This window comes from Salmo trutta, chromosome 6 (assembly GCF_901001165.1).
Source record: "Salmo trutta chromosome 6, fSalTru1.1, whole genome shotgun sequence".
Classification (NCBI taxonomy): domain Eukaryota; kingdom Metazoa; phylum Chordata; class Actinopteri; order Salmoniformes; family Salmonidae; genus Salmo; species Salmo trutta.
This window is the reverse complement of record NC_042962.1, coordinates 25,647,215-25,673,345: the sequence shown is the minus strand read 5'-3', so window position 1 is coordinate 25,673,345 and position 26,131 is coordinate 25,647,215. Positions and strand designations below refer to the sequence as shown.

Genomic DNA, 26,131 nt, shown 5'->3' with positions numbered 1-26,131 from the left:
AGCGAGGTGATTTTAACGAACCATAACTTTGCCAGAGAGAAACCTTGTACACCCTCGGCTCCTATGTTACAGTCTCCAGTACTCTCCAGGCTGCCCAGTCATGTAATGTTTACGGTGACAGTGAAATATGTCTTGACTAATGGAGCAACCTTGAGCAGGAAGTTAGGGTCAGATTCCTGAAATACTCGGCTCAGACCTGTCGCAGCTCAACTCCCAACACAGAGCAGAGCTTTCAGTGCTACATTTCCGCTCCCAGACTCACGTTTTACTCCCGGTGTGCTGAACAAGGCCAGATTCACACGATTACACCTGTGGAAAGGTGTAACAGAATCAGCCTGGTTAGTTAGGGGAGGGTAGAGTAGGGGGAGAGAACGTTTTGGTTGTGATATGACTGTGGTCTTGACTCAAGAGTGTTGTAAGGAGGTCTGTGAATAGCATGTGTAAACACAGTCTTTTACTTAAAAATATATATATTTTCAGCCCCATAAGTTCCGAGCTGATATGGTCTTACTTACTGTATACAATATTTCAATTTCGGTTGTTCTCTGCACTCTAACTCTTCTCTAGTATCTCAATGGTTAACCTCTTGGACAACCAGGTACATTTTGTAAAAAAAAAACACTTGTTCTCACCTGACAAAATAGACGTGGCAGGTTAAATAATGAATACGTTGCCTGGCAGTGAAGCGTTTTTTTAATTTAGATTTATTAGGATCCCCATTAGCCGACGCCAAAGGCGACAGCTAGTCTTACTGGGGTCCGGCACGTAACGAAAAAGGCATTACAGACAAAAGATTTTACAATTTACATACATTCAAAAACATGAACATGTAGTGTGTGTACATCTATCAGTTACACATACATGTCAGTACATACACACAACAAGTAGGTCACATGGGGGAGAGGCGTTGTGCCATGAGGTGTTGCTTTATTTGTTATTAAAATCCGGTTTGTTGTTCACTTGCGCTATATAAGATGGGAGTTCCATGCACCCATGGCTCTGTATAATACTGTACCTTTCCTTGAATTTGTTCTGGACCAGGGGACTGAGAAAAGACCCCTGGTGGCATGTCTGGTGGGGTAAATGTGTGTGTCAGTGCTGTGTGTAAGATGACTATGCAAAACAATTAGGAGTTTCCAACACATACATAGAAGTGATTCAGTCAGTCTTTCCTCAACTCTCAGCCAAGAGAGACTGGCATGCATAGTATTAATATTAGCCCTCTGATTACAATGAAGAGCAAGACGTGCCGTTCTGTTCTGAGCCAGCTGCATCTTAACTAGGTCTTTCTTTGCAGCACTTGACCATTTGACTGGACAATAATCAAGATAAGATCAAACTGGAGCCTGCAGGACTTGCTTTGTGGACTGTGGTGTCAAAAAATCAGAGCATCTCTTTATTACGGATGGACTTCTCCCCATCGTTACAACCATTTAATCCCCACCATTCATTACCAGATTCAGCTGAGGTCTAGAATTTAGGGAATGATTTGTACCAAATACATGCTCTTAGTTTTAGAGATTTTCAGGACCAGTTTATTACTGACTCTATTCCAAAACTGACTGCAACTCTTTTTCGTTCAGTGACTTCATCAGCTGTGGTTGCTGATGCATATATGGTTGAATCATCATCATACATGGACACACATGCTGTGTTTAGTGCAGATGGCAAGTCATAGGTAAAATAGAAAAGAGTAGAGGGCCTAGAGAGCTGCCCTGCGGTACACCACACTTTACATATTTGACATTAGAGAAGCTTCCATTAAAGAAAACCCTCTGAGTTCTATTAGATAGCTCTGAATCCACAATATGGCAGAAGTTGAAAAGCCATAACAATTCTCAATAACAGGTTATGGTCAATAATATCAAAGGCTGCACTAAAATCTAACAGTGCAGCTCCAACAGTCTTCTTATTATCAATTTCTTTCAACCAATCATCAGTTATTTGTGTCAGTGCAGTACATGTTGAGTGCCCTTCTCTAAAAAAGTCTGAAAGTCTGTTGTTAATTTGTTTACCGAGAAATAGCATTGTATTTGGTCAAACACCATTTTTTTCCAACAATTTTCTAAGAGCTAGAAAATTAGAACCAGTAAAGGACACTTTACCACTCTTGGGTATTGGAATGACTTTGGCTTCCCTCCAGGTCTGAGGACAAAGACTTTTCTCTAGGCTCAGATTAAATATATAACAGATAGGAGTGGCTATAGAGTCAGCTAACATCCTTAGTAGCTTTCCATCTATGTTGTCAATGCCAGGTTTGTCATCATTGATTGATATCAATCATTTTCCCACCTCTCCCAAACGTACTTTACAAAATTCAAATTTACAATGCTTTTCTTTCGTTATTTGTTGTTTTATGCATGAGTATGATGGCTCACTGTTCGTTGTTTTCATTTCCTGTCTAAGTTTTCCCACTTTGCCATTGAAGTAATCATTAAAATAATTGACAACATCAAATGGTTTTGTGATGAATGATTCGATGAAAGATGGATTTCAATGAGCCTTTCTGCCCATAATTTCATTTAAAGTACTTCAAAGTTTTTCTCCATCATTCTTTATATCATTGATCTTAGCTTCATAATAAAGTTTCTCCTTCTTTTTGTTGAGTTTAGTCACATAATTTCAAAATTTTCAGTACGTCAGCCAGTCAGATGTGCAGCCAGCCTTATTAGCCACTCCTTTTGCCCCATCTCTTTCAACCATACAGTTTTTAATTTCCTCATCAATCCATGGAGCCTTAACAGTTCTAACAGTCAGTTTCTTAACAGGTGCATGTTTATCAATAATTGGAAGAATGAATTTAATAAATTCCTTAATTACAGCATCTGGATGCTCTTTATTAATCACAACAGACCAACAAATATTTGTGACATCATCCACATAGTCACAGCAAAATATTTTGTATAATCTCTTATACACTATTTTAGGCCCAGCTTTTGGAACTTTGGCTTTCCTGGACATAACCACTATATAGTGATCACTGCATCCACTGGGTACGGATACAGCTTTAGAACAAAGTTCTAATAGTATTAGTAAAAATGTGATCAATACATGTGGATGATCTTGTTCCTGTAGTGTTTGTAAACACCCTGGTAGGTTGATTAATAATCTGAACCAGATTACAGGCACTGGTTACAGTGAGAAGCTTCCTCTTAAGCAGTTATCTTGATGAAACCAGTCAATATTCAGGTCCTCAAGAAATTAGATCTCTCTGTTTACATCACGTAAACTATCAAGCATTTCACACATATTATTTAGACACTGACTGTTAGCACTTGGTGGCCTATAGCAACACTGCAAAAGAAAAAGCTTTAGATGTGCCAAGTGAACATGCAACCACAACACTTCAATAACACTTGACATAAGATCTTCTCTAAGCATTACAGGGATATGGCTCTGAATATATACAGCAACACCTCCACCAATAGCATTCTTCTATAGATGTTATATCCTTGTATTGCTACGGCTGTGTCTTCAAAGAAATGATCTAAGTGAGTCTCAGAAATGGCTAATATATGAATGTTATCTGATGTTACCAAGTTATTGATTTCATGAACCTTATTTCTAGGCTACATATAATATGGGCTATTTTCAGCCCCCTGGGTATCTTATCAGAGATAGACATAATATGGAAAAGAGCAAACCATGCAAGAGAAAAGTATATACATTCAGTAGTCCATTAATCAGTTGGTGTTTGTAAGTGTGCTGTGGGGTTGAAGCTACAAACCCATAGGCTTGGCACTCTCATCCCTTCCAGGCTTTTGGGACAATGAGCCTGTCTCTGGCAGCTTTCATGGCAGGGATAAGTTATTTCCTCTTCTGGCGCACAGCTTCAGGATTGTCCTTGTTGAGGAGGATGTACATTCCTCTCAAGTTCTTGGCTCTTTCCAGAACACCTAGCTTGTCCTTGAACCTCAGGAACTTGACCACTATCGGAATGGGCCTGTTATCTGGGCCGGTGGTGGGTTTTCCAGTCCTGTGGGCGCGTTCCACCTCAATCATCCTGTGGTCTCATGTGGAGATTCTGCATTTCCATCCACAGCAATGTTGTTCCGCCTTGATTGTCCCTTGAGATAATGTGATTTCTCCGTCATTGTGAACATGGATTCCCATACAGATACTGATGTCCTCTCTTAATGACTTACAGATTACTTTCACCTTGCCGTTCGCCTGTTTAAACTCATCAAGCTGACCCTGGGAGGACTTTGTTCAGGTCCTGGACCTCTCTGGTCAGGTCATCCATTATTTTATTAGTTGACTCTACCAGAATTTAGACACAACACACAACAGCTATTTACTTGTTGCTGTAACAACTGTTGGTAGAACTCTTTTTGTTAGTTTAGAAGATCCTTCACCTGTGATAGAGGGACACCACTGTCCTCAACGTTACTCCCGCGGGCTTTGGTCTTTGTCATGGTAGCAACATAGGTTACGCCATTACTCCTCGCAGTTCCAGACAGGGAAGGTCACGGGGAATATTGAAAACAACAAACAACAAACATCAGGGATCTAGACAGCCACAAGGCTGGGACAATCCGCGGTCCCAGCCACAATGGCTAAACGCATCACGGGCTGCGTTTTAAACCTCAAGAAAAGCCCACTAGCATGATCGGCACCTAGCTAGCAGCTAGGCTAGACCTGGCCTTGGTCAGCAGGATCACTGGACAGATAGTGGCGGTCCCAGCAACTGATGCCGACCGTGTCGCGGTAGCTAGCTAGGAACCAAACTTTTTCAATAGACTTTAAAAACTATTTTTTTCTCATTTTATTCAACTGTTACCATGCACCTGCGAAAAAGATAGCTCAGATGTGCGAGTGCCTTTTGGAATTTTAAAACTTTCCAAAACAACATACTTTCCAAAACAACAAACAGAGCTCTCCCTCGTTCCACGCTCAACAAGAAGTGACGCGAGTGGGGAAATCTGTTCTCGCTGTAACCCTGTCAGTGTCTGGTTATTGTGACACGGCCAGTGTTGGGTCACTACTGTAACACTGTCAGTGTTTGGTTATTGTGACACGGCCAGTGTTGGCTCACTACTGTAATACTGTCAGTGTTGGGTCTTTGTAACACTGTCAGTGTTGGGTCACTACTGTAAAACAGTCCGTTTTGGGTCCTCTTTTCTAACTCTGTCGTGTTTCTGTACTCTAGGACCATCCTGATGGGATGACTCTTGTGAAGGAGGAAGGGGACAAGGACGACAGCAAGCAGGAGCCAGAGGTGGTGTACGAGACCAACTGCCACTGGGAGAGCTGCCACCGGGAGTTTGACACCCAGGAGCAGCTAGTACATGTGAGTACCTGGTCATTCAGTATTGTAGCCTTCATTTCCAGGAGGCAGAATCAATAGGAGACTATGGCGTCTGGTTTTGCGATACTACCTCTGTCAATTTCAAGTTCAAAACGTTATGACACATTTAGAACGCAGATACTGTGCAGATAGTAGCGCAGTAAGTAGGACACCCGGTTTAGAAGTCCGTTTCAGGAGCCCCCTCCTCCAAGTCGACTGGTCCTATAGTTCTCCTGGACTTCTGTCCCCAGTCGTAACACCCTCTCCACACTCTGGTCCAGCAGCCTCCCCCTGTATGTCACCATGTTCAGTGCAGAGTGTTCTGCAGCCTACAGGCGTTGAGTAATGCCCTTGCCGGATTCCAGATTGGTTTCGGGGACGATGGTTAATGGGCTCAAAGGCTGCCGAGCACGTCTCTGTTGTGCTACGACACTAACTGATTTGGCCGGCACTGACTAGACTAAATCCTGCACAACCAGGCCGTGAGCCTCCACTGTTCTGTACTGTCTACAAGTCTGTACCGTATTGACTGTAATATACTCCCCCCCCATCTGTCATACAGCTCCTCACACTGCCCAGGAGAGGGATGACTCTCATCCTGTAGAGCCTGAGGGCCTATTCTTAACCCAACTATTAATGATATTGCTGATGCCGTTGGTGTTGGACTGGTCTCCCCTGTGACCGGCTGTGTGTTACTTACCACTAGGCCCACTGAGAGGGGAGATTTGACTTCACTCTCAGTGTTTGATACATGAGAGCTGGAGCTGAGGGGCCGATGGTGAGAAGGAAGCCACCGTGGTGTCCCTTTTAACTACATGTATCTTCAAGCACACGCACACACACACACACACACACACACACACACACACACACACACACACACACACACACACACACACCAACCACCCCCATCAGCACACATCTGATAGATAGATCCCCAGCTCTCCACGGCTGTCTATCCCGGCGTCTGACATTGCAATCCGCGGCCGCGGCGGTAACCCCTATCTATAATTGATATCCTCAGCGCGGAATGGGCTGCCTCCCGCGTTTGAAGGGCTCTGCTCAAAGGTTGAGGATCTTGACAAGTTCTTGCCCCTGTTTCCGGGGGGCAGGGCGATTTGGGCCGGGGTGAGGGGGGTGCATCATACTGGGTAAGAGCTTGTTCACTCTCCTTTTAGTTCCACCAGGTGAACATCTGTTTTACACTAACAATGTCCACTCTCCACACACACTAACTACCCTAACCTCACGTAGGTTTCACTGCTGTGCGTCTGAGAAGAGATATTGGTCCATGTCAGGAGATAATCAACACGTCCTCATTGTCTTTTCCCCTTGCAAGTTCACTCTAGTTTTTCTTCTCTCCGTCATTGTATTTTATTTCTCGTTTTATATGCCCATGCAGATAGGGTTAGCCGGGACATGCTAATGAAACTATTTGCCTAGCGAACCCCTCCCGTCAAATTCAGCGAGCGGGGGAGAAAACCCTCTTATCTCCAACCCTCCCCCTCCTTACCCCCACCCCCTTCAGTAATAGGATAAGTATAGTATTTGGACCACAGTGTCTCTCCTCTAACGCTGGGGGGGTGGTGGGGGGGTTCCATACAGCCAAACAATGGGATATCCCTTCCCCCTTTATTTAAGCTCGTCTTATAGAATGGTTATGGAGAACAATAATAGAATATGCTTCCAGCCTGGCTTTGATTGGTAGTGTGAGGTGAAGTTAACAACATAGTTTTCAGTTCTGATACATTTGGAATTGTTTGATTGTTTTCTATCGATTGTTCTTTGTCAATAGTCTGATATTAGTGCGGTAAAAACTCTTAAATTAAACTGCTATTTGAAACAAGCGAGGCAAGTTATACACTTCACAACTACTATTTGAAGTGTTCAAAAAGTGACGGTTACGTAGATGAAGATGAATTGGAATTCAAATCCGCCGTCCACCACCCTCATTGCTTTCCACCTTGTTCAAAAGCGGCTCCTGTCGCGCTCCTGATGCACATTTTTATACTCTACAAATGCACTCGCGCCAGGGACACGCTGTGCCCGTTCCTTTATCATCCGCGTTGAAGCGCTCTCGGTGCCGCCGATAAGATAAACATCGCATCTACGCAATTTAGCTCACTTATCTGGCCTACCCAGTCAGCAAAAGCGAGGCGGGTGTCAATTTTCAGTTGCTGTATTTATTTAATTTCTTTCTCCCTCTCTCTCTATCACTTATTTCAACTCTGCCTCTCAACATCAACCTCCCTTCCCCCACTTCACCCTCCCCAAACTCCAATACCTTTTTTAGCATCACTCTCCCGCTCGTTTTCTCTCCTTTTCCTCTGTACCCTCCGAGGGAGCACTTTTTAAGATAAGCGGTTGGTGGTGGATTCTTTAATGTCTCTGTCTGAGATGTTTGGGGGGTTTTGAACTGGGGTGGCTTTGGAGAGATGTGGGGTGACCCTGAGCCGGGGTGTGTGTGTACCTGCATGTTGAAAGTAGCGGTCAACTTCGACCCCCCCCCCCCTCACCTTGATACTGTGCTATTCTGGGTCATCTCCCTAGGTGGCGTTGTAATGTCCTTGTTCTTAGATGGAGATGGCATGATGTTAGCGTTAGCTCCCCTGTTAGCTCCCCCAGTATACAGCCATGCTATAAGGCGGTGGTTGCAGCCTGCGTGCCTCCCCGGTGTTGAGGGGAGATAAAGTTGGGCTCAGTCAGAATGCGGCCCCCTCTCCGCCTGCTGGCGCAGCCCTTTAATTGGTAAAATGCAGATTCTTTTTTGATCAGGAGAAGGATTAGGCACCTTATCTGTCTGGAGTATCTTACTCCAAGATGAAAAGGCTGTGCTGAATTACACATGCCAGTTCTAACCGCCCTCCCTCCTCCACTCTCTCCCTCCCTCCTTCCCTCCATATCCCTCCCTCCCTTGCCTCTTTTTCCCAATTTTTTTCTTTCTTTGCACAAAGCGCTTCAGCAATTGACATCACAAAAGAGCATATGATTTATTAGGCTCTGTTTGATAAAGCTAAACGGTGTTGCGGGTCCCACAGCTTAGTGAAATTGCCTTGTAAACAGGCCCTATTTTCATGCACGCTTGCATTCTAATGTATGTCCCAGAAAGAGTTTGATAAGGATACACTGTAGATGGATTTTGAAGTGGTTGGGGAAAATGGGGGAAAGTGGCGAAGTATTGATGGGATTCTGTGTATCTGGTGTGTTTATGTGTATGCGTGTGTAGCTATAATACATGCACAGCAAATTCTCCAGGGTTAAATCAACACTGAGTGTTAAACTTAACACTGAAAGTGTGGACCCGTTTAGACACTGGAACAGTGTTAAATTAACACTTTCCTTAGTATAATGCCTTATTTGCATATTTCCCATGGTGCCTTGCCTTTCAAGTGAATTGTAGAGATACCACCTATTACTGCATTTCTTAGTGACAGAGACATGTTTGTTGCGTTCATCCATTTTCAGTCCTTTGGAATTCACCAAGATCCTAAGCGAGTATGTTAACATTAAAATGTGATTCTTTAACACAATACAATACGTATTTTATAAGGCCTTATTTTGAGGGCCTAGATTTACCCTAATACAGTGGCCTAAAATGCATGGTTTACAGGCCACAGCAGGCCTGCAAGTCACATTACACTGGCTTGCGAAGTGACGTGTAAATCCTATTGGAATCTAGTGATGTTACGTTTGATACCAGAGCTCTGAGGCATGCGTCAAAATCGCTAAGCAGCTAACTTCGAAGCAGTGTGCCGATGCGCGTATCACTTTATCAGAAGTACGTCATCGATGACGTAAGAAGCTTCGTTTGATCAAGTGCTTTTTCCAAAATGCGAGATCCCACTGATTTCGATGTGGTTCCGGTGCTTTCTTTGATTAAGCTGCTACTGGATACCGTACTTATACATCTAGTTAGGATTTTGTACGTGTTGTTCCACCTGACCGGTAGCTTAGCAGGTAGCGTAGGGAACTACGGAACATTCAGGGACAGATATGATGTCGAATCCCGTTGAAGTCACACTATTTAAAAAAGAGTTTTATGTGAAACCACACTATTCTGCACTGTTGTCCAAATCATTTGTTTTATTTAGTTTAGTATAAGCTTCTGTCTTAAGCGTCCTAAATAGTGCCATAGATTCCGTTTTTTGAAAAATAGTCAACTTGAAGGCAAAAAAGGGAAGCATGAAGTGAGATGCAAACCTGCTAATCCAACTGATTGTGGGCTATTAAAGCCAACGACTTGCCGCTGCGCCACGGTGTTTTGATAAAATCAGTGGAAAAAAAGAATCTGATAATCACACGTTGCTATTTATTGCTGACCAGCAGATGTCACTAATTGTGAACAGATAAGGAAGCTCTGAGTAATGAACTTATTTTCGACAACATTGGCTGGAAAGCCTCAATGCTTCAGGAAGCCTCGTTTCCCCATCACTATTGGAAATCAGCCAGAGAGGGGATAGCCAACCTTTGTAATTTGTCATTTGTAGCTATAGCCTGCATTCAGAATGACTCCCAGGGTTGGGAAGACTATGATATAAGACTACCTAAAGCAATTGGAACAACCATTTCAGTAACGGGCACAATAAATCCAAGTAACATATTAGTTTCGAAAATGTATGTAATTTATATTTGAGTAGCAAAATACAAAGCATAGATATTGAAACAAACAGTTCTCAAAATCAACCTACAATAGAGCATGTTGGGAATGGTGGGCATGATAATGGTGATAACCATATGGTCATAACCATGATAACCATATGATAATGGTGGGCATGTTTTTGGTTCAACGCTGTTATTAACACCAACACTGGGGTTATAGTACACCAATGAGGGTTAATTTAACACTTACAATGTTAATTGTTCTGTTACACTGAAAAATCAACACTAGGTAACGCTAGTCAATTTGCTCTGTGGGTGTAAATCCATGAAATTATCTGGAGTGAGTGAAAATAATAAATAATACAATTTCCTTTGAGTATATTTTGTACCTGTCCTATGCAAATGATGCATATCAAATTGTGTGTGTGTGTGTGTTTGTATATGTGTTATATCAGTGTGTTATACACTAACATTGATACGTCACTCTATACCTGTAAGCGTATGTGTACTGTGTGTGTGTGTGCGTGCATGCGTACGTGCGCATGTGTGTGTCCGCTCTGTGCTCATCCCAGCCCGCGCCTGTGTCTCCCTCTGCCCCTCTTACTCCTGAATCCATCTCAGTGGCCGATAAGCTGCCAGGGTGAAGATGAATAACCCGCTTGTGTGCTGCCGCCACCGCAGCTATCAGCACCAGTTTGTCCATTACGCAGGGTCCAACACGTCCTGTCTGTCCATCCGCTCAGCATTGAGATTATTGATTCAACACAAATTGCCATTAGATCATGACCATTAGGGTCGTCTGCGGCCCGGGCCCCTCTCTGTCAGCGCCGGGCCCCATGCATCACAACCGTCAACGGCCCCTGGTCATTTGTATGGGCTGGCGGGAGGGGTTGGGGGGGGGGTCGAGGGGGAACAGGGGAGCGGGTGCCAACAGCGCAACAACACTGAGGTGCTCCCATCCCTCCCATTGCTCTCAGCTAGGGGATATGGAACGGTGCGCGACGCAGACTGATCGCTTGCCACAGGGATTCCCTCACAGAGACGGAGGGGAAAGGGAGGGAAGGAGCGAGGAGCGGTTTTGTGACAGGAGGAGGGAAGATCAATCTAAGGGAAACGAATGTCCACGGCTCTCAATCTCCACCCCCCCAATCGTTTTCTCTCTGGGATTATAATTTTTTTGTCACTCCAAAAATGTAAACGTGTCAGGTTGAAATGAATGGAGGACCCTTGTTGATACATAAAGTCAATTGGAGCCGGAACTTAACGATTGCATTGTGTAACGTATTGATGTAGTTGGACTCTGAGAGCAGAACAGGGCAGGAAAGTGCACATGGCTGGTGAAGAGATGTCAGTTTTAGCGCACTTGTTCTGTCATCATATTGGCTGTGTAGGACACCCCTGGCTCCCACTACATAAGGGGTTAGTTAAGTGCAATTGTTCTGAGTCTCGAGGGCCCATGGGGGCCTTTCTCTTGAAGTAAGGTCCGACTTCATAGGGTTCTGTCTGTTTAGGGGTACGTCCCTTCCTTTGATGGGAACAAAGGTCTGTGACGGTGCCCTGGTCAGGACCCCACAGGCTTGAGTGTTGGTTCACAGACTGGACAGGGGGAGGGGCTGCTGGCTGGGGACAATGCTACCTTTGTCTGGGGACTGTTATGCCTGGAGGTGCACAGTGTCACTCTAGCAGTTCACACACACACACACACACACACACACACACACACACACACACACACACACACACACACACACACACACACACACACACACACACACACACACACACACACACACACACACACACACACACACACACACACACACACACACACTGCCCTGACTTCTTGGAAGTGTCTTTATAATTATGTGGGTTCTTCAGCAGTACAGTAGTTGAAGAGGCAGGACACTGCAGACACAGGCTGCCTTTGTGTCATAAAGTGAAATGGGAGGATGAACTCCCCTCCCTCTGCACCTCTTTACCTCTAACACTCACTCGACTGACTCGCCCTTCTTTCTCTTATTCTTGTCTTCTGCTGTTCCCCTCCTGTTGTTTGGTTGCTCAAATGTGTTACAAGAAAACACAAAGATACTCTAACAATGACTTGTTTCTCCCAGACGTTTAAGACCTCTCAAAGTCAAGTCTCTATTTATCCCCGTTTCTTTCCCATCCGCCTAAGGCAGAGGTCTCTCTCCCCGTCTCTGCTCAGGAATGTAATAAGACAGGTTCATTTTGGTCAGGATATTGTGTCTGTCTCCCTTGGTTTAAATTGCTCTCGGAAAGGCCCTTCAGAGGCCACCACACTACACTGTTGTCTTTTTGAGAGGGCCAGATGTTGACTTCATCCCCAGAGGATTCCATGTCTGTGTGCCTTTTTTTTCTTCTTCTCTTTGTCTTTACTCTCTTATCCCCCTTTAACCGTCCACTTACCCCTTTTTACTGGTCAGTGTGTGAGACAGAGAGAGAGAGAGTTGAGAGAGAGAGGGCGGGAGGGAGAGAGGAGGTGAGAGAGAGGAGGTGAGAGAGAGAGAGGAGGTGAGAGAGAGAAACCAGGGCTGTGTCGTGCTCACTAGATATAATGCTTTTCTGGAGATGTAAAGCTCTGGCATTTGAGACACTTTGAGTGAACTTTAGATTTTCTCTCCCCCCCCCCCCAAGCCTCAGATTGGAAGTTGCCACGGTAGCACAACTGTCAGCACTTGTCACGGAGGGGCAGGAGCCCCCATGTGATGGGAAGTGACAGGGTTTTATTTGAAAAGCCTGTTCAGATCGGACACTGAGACTCACGAGTCTCCCCTTTATTCCTCAGAGTACAAATTTGAACGGAAGAAAAGGGAATGGAGAGAGAGAATATGAAACAATGGGAGGAGATAGAAAGTTAGAGAAAGAGAGAGAAAATGATTGGGGAAACAATGATGGATGATAACACTGAAAAGAAAGCTAAGAAAATATATGATGAGGAAGGAGCTTCAGTAGGGATTTACTGGACTTGGCACAAAGTAAATATTACGTCTCTGTCAACTGTGGGATTTGGTCCTTATTTTGAATGTCCCTTATCCATTAAATACGTGGTTTCCCCACTCTGTCGTGTGCATACATACATAATGTGCGCAACAGAAAAGTTCCCTTTCTCCAACTGCCGTTATTTGCTACCTACTGCTTCTTTCTCTGTGACACTCGGAGGATGTGAGTTGAGCAGTCGGAAATCCCGCTCATCGCTCGTGGACTCCTGAGCTGCTCCGGCGCTCCAAGTCCTTTCCAACTGCTGCGCTAAAACTGCCGCTTCAAATTTGCTCCATTCATTAAAATCACAATCTAACCAACGTTTGGTTTCGAAGTACTGAAACTAAACCATATGATTTGAATGAAAAGTATTTTAATAAACATGAAAAGGTGATTGTAAGAAGCGCTCATCATTTCAAATAGGCTACATGTCATATTAAACAGCATATAAACACTCTAAATAGGTCAGGAGCCAGACAGAGACCCTAAGAAGAACATAAATGAATTATTTAGGCGCTATTATTTCAATTATTTCAAGGCTATAGCCTACAAAGAAATACATTGTGAAGCATTTTCAAGTGCAATACACTAGGCTCGTAGGGATTCAGGGACATTAAGCACTAAGCATTTTAAATAACATTTTGTTGTATTAATTCATCACAGTCTATAAATTGTCCATCATAGGCTGTGACTTACTTAGAATTAAATACAAATGAATAAAAAAATGCCTTATTAGGCAGTCTACAGTGCCTTTGAATTCATTTTTAGAAACACGAGTTGGGCTAGGATCATGTGATAGTGCCTGGAGAGCAGGACAGCAGCGGAGGATATCCTCTCCACACTTGCAGAGCCCTTTTGGCCACTCTTGCCAGGCTGGACATGGATTCAGAGTATAAAAAAATATATATTTAGGCCGAAAGATTTTTAGGCAAAATAACCTAATCAAAATGGAAAAGTTCCTTGAAAATCGGAATATGCCAGGCCTATTGGGCCAAAATCAATTATGGCCTATTGTATAGATAATAGAACATAAATGAAGAACACTTTTAAGAGATGTGAATTTTAGTTTATAAATACTTTGTTACAATGACGCACTTAGTTATCTACCCACCTCATTCCTTTATTTTAGCATGTGCACGGAGTAAGTACACCATCATGCTTTTGGGATTCCTGTCTTTTCAGAATCCACAATGACCCTCTCTTGCTCTTGGTCCTCATCTTTGAAAGTCACCTTGATTTTGCACCTGTGTGTTTTATCCGTTTCTTTCTGTAAAGATTTAGCGAACTCCATGACAGTAGCTAAAGCAAAGGGGCTATGGCAACACACAAGTAGACGTGAGTGCTCCTGGAGCGAAATTGGAGAAGGCGAGAAGGCCGACGCTCCGCGCTCCAGTCAAATTAGACACGCTCTGCTCCGTGCTCTGCTCCAGCTCCGCTCCGCTCTGCTCACATACTCTGGTAACACTGCACCTATTCTGGGTCCCTTGGCCCCCTTGTGGTGCTCGCCAGTCACTACACGCCTGGTTAAAGCAGCTTCTCGACAGGCAAAATACTGTTGACTCCTACCGGTCTTGATTCATAATGAACGATTAAATCACGTCGAGTCACAACGAATCAATTGAATCATAATGAATATATTGAATCATAACGAATCACATCGAATCCAGACTGACTTGTGATTGACCTCTGCTTGTTCCCTCTCTCAGCACATCAACAACGACCACATCCACGGGGAGAAGAAGGAGTTTGTGTGTCACTGGGATGAATGTTCTCGGGAGCAGAAGCCCTTTAAGGCACAGTACATGCTGGTGGTCCACATGAGGAGACACACAGGGGAGAAACCACACAGATGCACCGTGAGAACGCTCCCACAACGTTTATTCTGCATCATGGGCTTAGATATGGGAATACATAAAGAGATAGCTGTTGTTAGATGGTTGTGGGTATGTGAGGCTGGTGCGTCCTTACATTTAATAAACAATCTGGCACACTTATACCTTCGTCCGTTCTATATATTGTTGAGGTTAACTGGTCTCGGCCAGGATGAAGCTTTAGAGCTGTGTTTGATGAGTGTGAGGGTTCCGACTCCTCCTCGCTCTCTTTTCTCATTCTTCTTCTTCTTCTTCTTCTTCTGTGCAGTTTGAGGGATGTCCCAAGGCCTACTCTCGCCTGGAGAACCTGAAGACCCATTTGCGCTCCCACACTGGAGAGAAGCCGTACGTCTGTGAACACGAGGGCTGCAACAAGGCTTTCTCCAACGCCTCCGACAGAGCCAAGCACCAGAACCGCACACACTCCAACGAGGTGCGCGCGCGTGCGCGCGCTCACACACACACACACACACACACACACACACACACACACACACACACACACACACACACACACACACACACACACACACACACACACACACACACACACACAGCTCAGCAAAAAGTCATCTCCTTACACCACTGACTGTATATGTGTATGCGGTTCATTGCTGGAGGCCTTTAGAAACAGAAGCATCCTGTCACTGGCCCCATCTGTTCTCCTCTCTCCTTCCAGAACGTAGAATTAAATTGAACAGTATACTAACATAATATTCTATACTAATAATAGAATGCAATATAATGTATCTCTATGTTCCAGAAACCCTACGTGTGTAAGATCCCTGGCTGCACCAAACGCTACACGGACCCCAGCTCCCTACGCAAGCACGTAAAGACCGTGCACGGGCCGGAGGCGCACGTGACCAAGAAGCAGCGCAGCGACGGCTTCCCGCGTCCCCCGCCGCAGTCCCGAGAGGGGGGCAACGGACAGGGCCGGTCGCCGGGGCAACTAGGGGGGTACGCAGACCAAAGGGAGTACAACCACGCTACCTCGAAACAGGACGAATGTCTGCAGGTCAAGTCCATCAAGACGGAGAAGCCTATGGTGAGCCCCTCTCTGAGGGCACACAGTAACACACACTGCATGATGGGATAACCCTAGAAATATAATTACTGCTGTTGGTTCACCCATCACGGAATGTTAAATTGGATGGGGATTGCCCGTTCTAGTAATTATATTTCTATGGGGATAGCAGCCCATCTATCTGAAATGTCACCTTAATAGTCTCTAACAATGCTCGACTGAGTGGACAAAACATTAAGAACACCTGCTCAAGTGAAAGCTATGATCCCTTAATGTTGTTAAATCCATTTCGATCAGTGTAGATGAAGGGGAGGAGAGAGGTTAAAGAAAGATTTTTAAGCCTTGACACAATCGAGACATGGATTGTGTCTGTGTGCCATTCAGAGGGTGAATGGGCAAGACAAATGATTTAAGTGCCTTTGAATGGGGTATGGTAGTAGATGCCAGGCGCACTGGTTTGTGTCAAAAGACATCCACCCAAAGGACATCCACCCAAAGGACATCCAGCCAACTTGACACAAATGTGGGAAGCATTGGAGTCAACATGGGCCAGCATCCCTGTGGAACGCTTTCGACACCTTGTAGAATCCAGGAAGAGTAGCTGCTGCTTTTACAACAGCTAATGGGGATCCTAATAAAATACCAAACACCCTGATGAATTGAGGCTGTTCTGAGGGCAAAAAAAAGGGGGGGGGGGGTGCAACTAAATGGTGTTCCTAATGTTTGGTATAGTCAGTATATATTCACTTCACCTCTAACAATGTACTATATACCATGATGCTCACTTAAACCGAACATGATTACTGGGACGTCAGCCAGGGACGTGTACAGCACATGGGCTTTACGTGTGATCTAACCTCTTACGAATAACACTATAACAAATGAATGCTTTCTTTTGTCCAATGCGCCGTGCTTTGCTCTTCTCTTTCTCTCTCTCTCTCTCTTTCTCTATGGACAGTGGGTAATCAGGTGAGATAGGTGTCCCTTCATGTTGCCATATTGCATTTGTAAAAACCCTCGTGTCTCACTCACCTTGTTAACATCCTTTTCAGTAGCCATTTCATCCAAAATGAGTCTGTTTACCTTCGATCCTCCTCCCTTGTGGCTTCATCATTTAGCTCATTAGACATCTTTACAAAACTGTCCACGGTCACTGCCGTTACGTTTTTTCTCTCTTCTTACACACTTCACATTGCAATGTGGCAATGAGAAATTGTCTTAATTCTCATCAAAACGTTTTCTTATTTTGGAGAGTAATGTTTTCCCAAAGTTAAATGCCTTGGGGCAGAATTAAGTGCATTTCCAACATTGTTTATGTGTATTAAAAGTATGCCCAACACTGCCGAGGGCTCTATTGTGCAGCCGAATGCATTTGGTGGAATCCGGACCATTCAAACTACAGGAAAGTCTCGCTTTGCAGTTTTGCACCGTGCCAAAAAGTGATTATTTTTCTCTTCACTGATCTCCATTTTGGGTAAATCAGAGTAAACAACCCAATTAGGCGTTAGTCAGTCTGAAAAGAAGCCTTTGTCCATCCCCACCCCCTTGTCTGAAAATAGTCTAAATCCCACTACCTTCACGGGAGTGTTTGTTATTGAGTCTGGACCGGTCCATTGGACGACACACAGGGGAGGCGTTACTCACGCTTCCGTGATTCACTTGACGTTGTTTACAAAACAGAAGACATTGGACAAACCGAGTTCTGAGAGAGTAAAGTTTGTCTGTGTTCATGTCTACTGCTGTAATGACAGTTAAATGCAAACCTGGTCTGTAGATATGAAGGTGGTAGGTCACGCCCAGACTCAATGAATTAATATGACCAATCACAATCAGAAATGCCATTGTGTTGTTTACTCCTGTGGAAAGCATGTCCCAGGCAGCTGCATCACATGGTGTCATTGTGTGTTTTAATCATATTTCGCAGACCTTTGAGAAAATGAATGCGTCCTCAATGTGTCACGTGTGCTTGGTAATAATCGATTATTTTACTTGATCCTCCCTTTACCCTCACACCCGCCCCCACACAGACGTCTCAGCCAAGCCCTGGCGGTCAGTCTACATGCAGCAGTGACCAGTCCCCCATCAGCGCCTATCCCAGCCATGGAGTCCAGCTTGCTGTGAGGGGAGGGGTGGTGGGACTGGGCGAGGGGCCGGGAGAGGAAGACGAGGAGCTGGAGGAGGAGGAGGGGTTGGAGGTGTTGGAGGGGGGCCGTGACGCCCCCATCATGGACTCCACGGTGTCGACGGCCACGGCGGCTACGTTGGCGCTGCAGGCGAGGAGGAACGTGGGCCGGCCCATGAGATGGATGGAGCACATGAAGATGGAGAGGCTGAAGCAGGTGAATGGAGGAGGGGGAGCCCTCATGCCCAGGGTGGGCCCCCTGTCCCCCACACCACCACCCAAGGGACCTGCCGTGCTGGGTAAGGATCCGCCATGCTCATATCCACCACCCTGTCCTGGTCCTCTGAGGCCATGCTTATGTTACACAAAGAATAATAGTGTTTCATTACAGAGACGTGTGTTTTACACACTGGACTTCATGGACATTCAATATCAGTATTAAACATCCCTGAACACTGTAAAGGCCAATAGATATGTAAAATAATATTGACACTAGTATTGGGCTGTGAAAAGAACTCCAAATGTCTCAGCAGATCGCGGTTTGATTACCTGGAATTTCCCTCCCTGCAGATCGGACTCGAATTCACAGGCTTAACAAATGTTCCGCTGGAAATCAGAATCAAACCCATATCATATCACATCATATATCACATCAGTGATTAGAGCATGTAATAGAATTTCATGGCCAAACTGTGTTTGTGAGAAGGTTGCATCTGTCTGAGGGATCTCTCCTCACTTATATTGTGTTCATCTTTCTCTGTTTCCCCCCACACACACTTCCACCGCCCCTCCTTCTCCCTTCCACCCTCTTTCTCTTCCTCTCTCCCCCTGTCCTCCCTCGCTCTCTCTCCCTCAGGTTCATGCCTGGGCAGGTTATCCCAGCCCCAGCCTCCTCCTCGTCCTGAGCTGGGTAGCACAGAGCTGACGGTGCTCAGCCTGCTCCGCGGCATCGAGCACGGTGACCGGCGGGACAGCAGTGGCAGCGCCACCAGCTCGGCCTACCTGAGCAGCAGCCGGCGCTCCTCGGGCATCTCGCCGTGCTTCTCGTCACGGCGCTCCAGCCAGGCGTCCCAGAGCGAGGCGGCCAACACCCCTGGTCACCACCGCCGCCACCACAACCTTAGCTCCACCGACTCCTATGACCCCATCTCCACCGACGCCTCGCGCCGCTCCAGCGAGGCCAGCCAGTGCGGGGGAGGAGGTGGAGTGTTTGTGGGTGGAGGGTGGGCGGGCGTCGGGGGAGGGTCCAAGGGTATGCTCAACCTCACGCCGGCGCAGCACTACCACCTGAAGGCCAAGTACGCTGCTGCCACGGGCGGCCCACCCCCCACGCCGCTTCCCAACATGGAGCGCATGAGCCTGAAGACCCGTATGGCCATGATGTGCGATGGCCAAGACGGATGTGGAGGCAACCACGCGCTGCCCCCACTGGTCAGGCCGCGCCGCTGCAGCGACGGCAGCACCACCAATGGGTATGGGGGCCACAGCGGGTACCGAGACTACCGGCGTAGGGGCTTTTACCCCGGCGAGGGCCCGGGGAACGGCCTGGACCGGAGGGCTAGCGACCCCGTGCGGACCCAGCCTCAGCAAACCCACCCGGAGTTCCTCGGGCTGCCCCAGGTCCAGCGCTTCAGCAGCCTTAACAACATCCACCCACTTCCCCCTCTATCAGGCCTCCAGCACCCCACGGCAGAGGGCCGCAGCTTTAGCCTGCAGAACTACACACGCTCAGAGGGGAATCTCCAGAGAGGGGGCCTGCTTTCCTCTCCCTGCCCCCCCAGCATCATGGAGCATGCGGCCCTGGAGGCCCTGGCTATGGAGGAGGAGGGAGCCCTGCTGCTGGGGGATGAGGACATGCTGCCTGACGACATGGTGCAGTACCTCCGCTCACAGGACCAGGCAGGCTCCTACAACAACCACCTGGAGAACCATGTGGCTGGGGACAACAGCCATCTCCCTGGAGGGGAGTTACAGGACCAGGGCCCAGGGCTGAACCAGTGCATCCACAGTCTCCAGCAGCACCACCAACAGCAGCAGGGATTGGAGAGAGAGGGCCCCAGTAAAGACGGCATGCCCATTCAGTGGAACGAGGTGAGCTCAGGGAGTGCTGAGAGGTCTCCCCAGAGGCAGCCCCAGGTCCAGGCCCAGCAGAGGTGTGGCCGATGGGCCGCCACAGAGCAGCACCAAGGTCTGGGTGCCGGTTCATCATTCGGGAGGTTTGGGAACATGGTGGTGCAGCAGCAACAACAGACAGTTACTACCAGAGACTTCCAGAACCGCTGTGCCCAGCCAGGCCAACCCCTATGCAGAGTCAATGGCGGGGTGAAGCTAGAGGCGACCACCCACTCCTGCATGGAGATGAGAGGGAACGGCCACAACCCCACACACACTTTCGGCCGGCCTGACTTCTCCCAGATCTCTGTGGGGCCTCTGCCCCAGGGCTATAGCCAACAGCAGTACCAGACCCAGAACCATGGAACCTCCAGGCAGATTGGAGACAACCTGCTCCTCAGCCGGGCCTCCGTGGACAGCCTCACCAGCCTCTCGCAGGCCCCAGCGCTCCACCACCACCCCCAGGCCCCCGCCCCCCGCCTGCAGCAGGCCAACAGCAGCTATAGGCACCCCGCCAGACCACAGCAGTACCTGAATGCCCAACAGAGCACCACCAACGGTAGCCATGTCAACCTTACCCAGCAGAACCTCACCCAGCAGCAGCAGAGTCTGAGGAACCAAGCCAGTCACTGCTCCCTGGCCCACCAGGTGTCAGGGCTGAAGCTGGAGGCTCCCGACCAGGGCTACCTGGACCAGAGCTTCAGCGACCAGACTGTGTGCTTTGACCCGCTGGAGACCAAGACCTCGTCTTTCTCTCCAATGGAGGAGCAGTGTCTGCTGGAGACCATGAACGAGCAGGTGGGGCTAGGCGGGGACTCCTCGGTCACGGCCTCCCACCTCTCCCCGGTGGCTGACCAGGTGACAAGCACGGTGGACAGCCGTGCGGGCGGCTCGGTCAACGTGCTAGACAACGTGTTGCCGCTGGATTTCGGAGCCATGATAGAGGACGTGGGGGTGGGCTACGACCAGGGTAGTCTGGTGTCGGGGGTGATCAGCCCCTCCATCTTCCAGGGCGTGTCCCGGAACTCGTCCCGCCTCACCACGCCCCGGGTCTCCGCCACCTTCCACAGCACCGCGGGCATGATGCCCTCCAACCTCAGTAACATGGCCATCGGGGACATGAGCTCCCTGCTCACCACCCTCGCCGAGGAGAGCAAGTTCCTAGCCATCATGCAGTAACTCTCCCTCCTTCCTTTGCTCCATCCCTCCCTCCCGTTGGTGAAAGGAAGTAGAGGAAAAAAACTGACATATGTAAAGAACAGAGAGGGGAAAAGGCGGCGACGCTTAAGACAAAGTGACAGATTATGAGTTTATTATACTTAGATAGTGCTCCCCGAAACAAATTTTGTTGCCAATCAGATTTATTTTGTAAAAGTGTCATCCCCTCTCTTCTGAGACAGGGGATGTGACAAAAAGTATATATAGATATATTCCTTTTCTGGAATGAAGGCTATTTTTGGAAGCCCTTCCCTTTGTATTACGATGGTGAGCAAGTGAGGCCTCTGACGGCCTCTCTGGTCTCATCCCTTTTGAAACAGTATTCTGTGTATCGTCGCTGTTGTTTTTTTTGTTTTTTTTTTGCTGTACACTGTTGGTATAAATGCATGTTGTATTCAAGGTCAAACATAAACACTGTCTTTTTTAAGTACGTAGACTAGCACGTGCCAAGTATCTAATCCTATTGGATGTGCCATTTACCATTATGGTACAACGGATGCCCATGGCGTTATCCTTCTATAATGACTTGCTTTTTAAAATGATATGTACACCTTTGCTATCGTCATTTTGTTAGTATGTTACTTTTGCGAATATGTAAATGTTAGTGTTTCTCAGTGCTTCTACCAAGTCTTACCAATTGATGGTGTGTGTTTGACAAGAGTATTGCAAATAATATGGTATTGAGCCCACGTTTAAAAGGACCAGCCTTCAAAGTCTTAGAATTCACACAAGCGTCATAAGTAGCTCTTTAGTTCATTCTCCAATTGCTTGATTTTACAATGTCCGTAATGGTACTCACAGGTGTATATAACAATGTGTTTTTTTGTATATTTTCTTTGTGAGAATCAGATTCTCGCTGTCAGATCCAACAGATCCATTAATTCTAAGCGTAGCATATGATTCACAGACCAAAAGGGTAGCATTTGTATGTTTTCTGTTTGTTTTTTAATCCACCATTGTATTTTACCATTTTAGAAATCTGATCCTGATGTCTATTAGACATTCAAATAGTGGATAATCCATATTCTATTCTCCAAAGTAGTACAGCACCATATGTCTTGCCACTATGGAGTGCAGTGACTCTTTCAACAGTGTTAGTATCACCTTGCAGTCTCACATGACAGTGTGTACAGTATATTAAATAGTTTCCTTATTCTTCAGTGGCAAAGCAATGAGGTACGGAATCGTTTTGGTGTTTTTTGGTACTTTGTCTTTTTTTAGCTGTGCATCAATGGTGTTTTGAAAGAGGTAAGAATTCATTCCCTTGTCAAAGGAGACCAGAGGGAATGGCCATGGGTATGTGCCTTAAAATCTGCCTGTCGGAAAAGAAAAAGATCACTGCCAATCTTCCATTGTTAATTATGAAAAAAATACACATGTTAAGTGTTTTGTGAGACCTGTAAAATTTACATAAACATTTATATAAAAAAAAAATGATTATCGAAAAGGTCAAGATGTGTAAAATGCATCTTTAGTTTTTTTTTTTTTTTTCATATTTTGCCTTTTTGTGTTTTTATACCTGTAAATACATTATTCTTTCTTTAGGTTTAGCTCAGATATGAGGATGAGGCACGAGGGGCCAATAAAGAAATTACTCTTAAAGCAGGGATTCCCAGACCCTGCTTCTAGTCCAGGCAGATTTGGCTCTGAATGGTGCACGTAGTGCCCAGCACTGCCCGTCTGCCAGAAGAGCCACTTTGCTATTTTATAACTGACCACAAATGTTTGTATGGTTTTAATAAAAAAAGGAAATTATATTTAAAGTCTCCTGTCTTGCATGTGTGCTGGTTTGGATACGATATAAAACACACTCAGATGGATAAGGGGCCAATCTTCCATAGGTTACATGGGTTTGTTGGACTAAGGTCATCAACCCACCATAACACATAAGTTAATGGGATAGAATGAACCATTCATTGACTGCGAACGTCACTGCCGTTTCTGCATGAGACAAACCACATTACTAAGAATTCACTGCCCTTGAAATGGGATTAAATCACTAAACAATTTATGTATAAACCTCCGGTTCAGAGCTTCTGTACTCTCAAATCAAATGTCGTGCCAACATATTGGGTTAATGTCTAGCACCAAATACTTTTTTTATCATCTAAGAGGATAAATTACACACACCAAAGGGAAATGCAACTTGCTAGGCCACTGGTCGAACTTACTGACTGTATCAAACTACTTACCCTCAATTCTTACACACTGAATTAAGGAGAAGCACATTCTGTGCTTTTGTTGTCCCCTTCTGATCATGAGTAAGAATTGCATTTAAATGACAAATTCCCTTTGGGTTTGCCCAAAAACAGCCATATCTTCGTAATCGGCTTTTATTGTACACATAAGCAAATGTGCAAATACAGTGACACAGGGTAGTCTTGGTAGAAAATCCCCAATCTTCTGTGATGCACTGAGATTATTTTTATTTTGACCAACGGTTTTCCCTCCGTAGATTCTCTGTGGCTCCAGTCCAGAGATCAAAGGTAATGGCTCATCAGTCCCCGTATCTCTCGGATTGACCTCTTCACCATCTGCCATTTCACAATGTGCATAATTCACCCAATCCTTTAACATTGGCAACCCAACCCATCAGCATCCATTTCAAGTCCTTTTGGTGCCCTTGACGTAAGTAAAGCCGGGATTCATATCATTTTGCCTTTCCACTGGACATTGAGACTTTGATGGGTAGACCCTTTCCTAAATGCTCTTACCACTGCAATCACTGAGAGGAAATGGAGGACTCTCAAAAGGGTACCTACTACCTAGCGTCAGAAGATTTCAGCAAAGAGAAGAGCTAAAAATCATTCCAACTAGACACATGAGATGGGCTCTTTGGCTTTGAAGACCAGTCCCCTTTAGAAAGACATTTCTCTTCTTCTTGACTCTGCCTCTAGCTCTATGTCTCCTCAGTCTGCCTCAGACTCAAATGGTAGGGGGAGTCAGGGGCCAGGTTGGTTCTCTCAGGGCAAAACTTCACTGGTAAATGGAAAGAGATGGGGATACCTATCAGTGCGAGGTCACGTTTTCAATATCTCTTCCTGAGTCAACATTCAAACGTGCAGAGGAAGTCAACAAGGTATTGCTTAGAAAATACACTGAAGACAAGGATGCCCTCTACCCAGTTATCCATTTGCCTTAGCCACAGAAGCCCATCAATAATTTGAATTGCTTAATTGTTTATTTGACTAGGCAAGTCAGTTAAGAACAAATTCTTATTTACAATGAAAAAGTGGGTTAACTGCCTTGTTCAGGGGCAGAACGACAGATGTTTACCTTGTCAGCTTGGGGATTCGACCCAGCAACCTTACGGTTACTGGCCCAATGCTCTAACCACTAGGCTACCTTAATTCAGGAAATAGAGAAATTACACTGGTGTACATTTATTGTATTATACTTGAGAACAGAGGCGCAAAAACAATATTGAATAGGAAATATTTTATTACTAAAAGTGGTGGTGCACTGAAGGTGCTCTTTTCACATCTCAGTTCTTTGCTTAAAATCACAAGATTTTTTTTCCTCAATGAGAAAAGAAACAAATCAAACATAAATCTTTAACATGGAGAAAGACAGTGGCAACAATGGAATATATACAACATGGGAGAACGAGGTGGTGGTGACTTCCACAGGCCGGCATTGTTCTGTGTTCTACACACAAGGCTCATACAGGAGGCACTTAAATCTGAGAGCCTACAGCCAGGACCGTGTCAGAGAGAGAGGAGGAAATATGTCAAACCGTTGGAGTCAGTGGCGCTGCTCTGTTCTGTAAAATAACACAATGACCGACCTTGAAATGGAATGGTCTTATTGTTCGAGGGGAGTACAGTGCTACTGTTGAGTCCATTCCTTAAGCACAGGCCTGGGACCTGTGAAATGGGGATTGTGATGCCATCATGTGGGACATCAATGCTGCTACGCACACACACCAGGTTACCATCCAATTGGTGAATATTCTAAAATCCACAAAAACAATATGCACATTTCCCCACCAGATATTTCCATCAAAATGACTTGTTCCAGATAAAAGGCTGAGCGTGATGTAGCGCAGTTCATTTAAATGTACAGAATAAGTTAAATTGGTTTCCATCACATTGTCAACTCCACTGATGGTTTTCGGCACAACAAATGTTGCGTTATATAGTGAATGTGCCCGCTCTGGTCTAGTACGTGTGCTCTAGCCAACAGCTTGCAGATACAGTGCGGGTAGGCTACCTACATGATGAGATTATTATGGATAAAAGTGAGATTATTTGTATTTGTCAAACGGCAGTCAAGCATCAAATCATCATGTCACCAGAATAAGACCCTCTATTATATTTATTAGGAAAGGAGCATCAAGCTCGTCACCGTGCACTTTCACCCCCCTATGAAGTTCACCGTAACTTATTTTATCTGTAGCCTAATTAACTGCATGCTTTCTCGAGTCGTAGTGGGAGGACAATCATTGCGTGACTGGTTATTATATCAACATTTGTGAATTTTTTTTTTTTTTTAAATAAACTTTTCTGCCATTTCTCACGTAATTAATTTTACCGACAAAAACATCCCACCCTGTCTAGTGTGTTTATTTTGCCGACATTTTGGAAAGTTTACCAACAAATGTGCCGTTTCCATCAGGCCCGTCTTGACACTTTGTATCCAACGTGTACTTTCCTCGCATAAAAAGATTGGCTGGAAACCTGGTTACAGAGAGCATTAACAGTACACAGGCTTACGCTAGACACATCTAGAGCACAACGAAGGGGGTGCACATTCAAAAGCATGCACCGTCGCAGAATGAGCAATGTTGGTGAGCATTAAAAATTTAACAGTTGAAGATGATGCATCTCCTTGATGCGACTAGTACACAACACACATTTCTAAACCGACCTACACTCAGGTACTTCGACAATGCA

General features: G+C 45.8%; 1 protein-coding gene across 3 annotated transcripts in view; it reads left to right on the top strand.

Annotated features, from left to right (window-relative positions):
• The window catches only part of LOC115195730 (transcriptional activator GLI3), a 136,569-nt gene extending 113,576 nt beyond the window's left edge, over window positions 1-22,993 (top strand). For all 3 annotated transcript variants that reach the window (XM_029755900.1, XM_029755901.1, XM_029755899.1), the window contains exons 10-15: window positions 5,150-5,290; window positions 14,593-14,742; window positions 15,026-15,190; window positions 15,521-15,805; window positions 17,812-18,205; window positions 18,763-22,993. In XM_029755900.1, the coding sequence (XP_029611760.1) occupies window positions 5,150-5,290; window positions 14,593-14,742; window positions 15,026-15,190; window positions 15,521-15,805; window positions 17,812-18,205; window positions 18,763-21,197 (3,570 nt within the window). In that variant the 3' untranslated portion in view covers window positions 21,198-22,993. The remainder of the gene's footprint in view (window positions 1-5,149; window positions 5,291-14,592; window positions 14,743-15,025; window positions 15,191-15,520; window positions 15,806-17,811; window positions 18,206-18,762) is intronic.
• The last annotated feature ends 3,138 nt before the right edge of the window (window positions 22,994-26,131 follow it).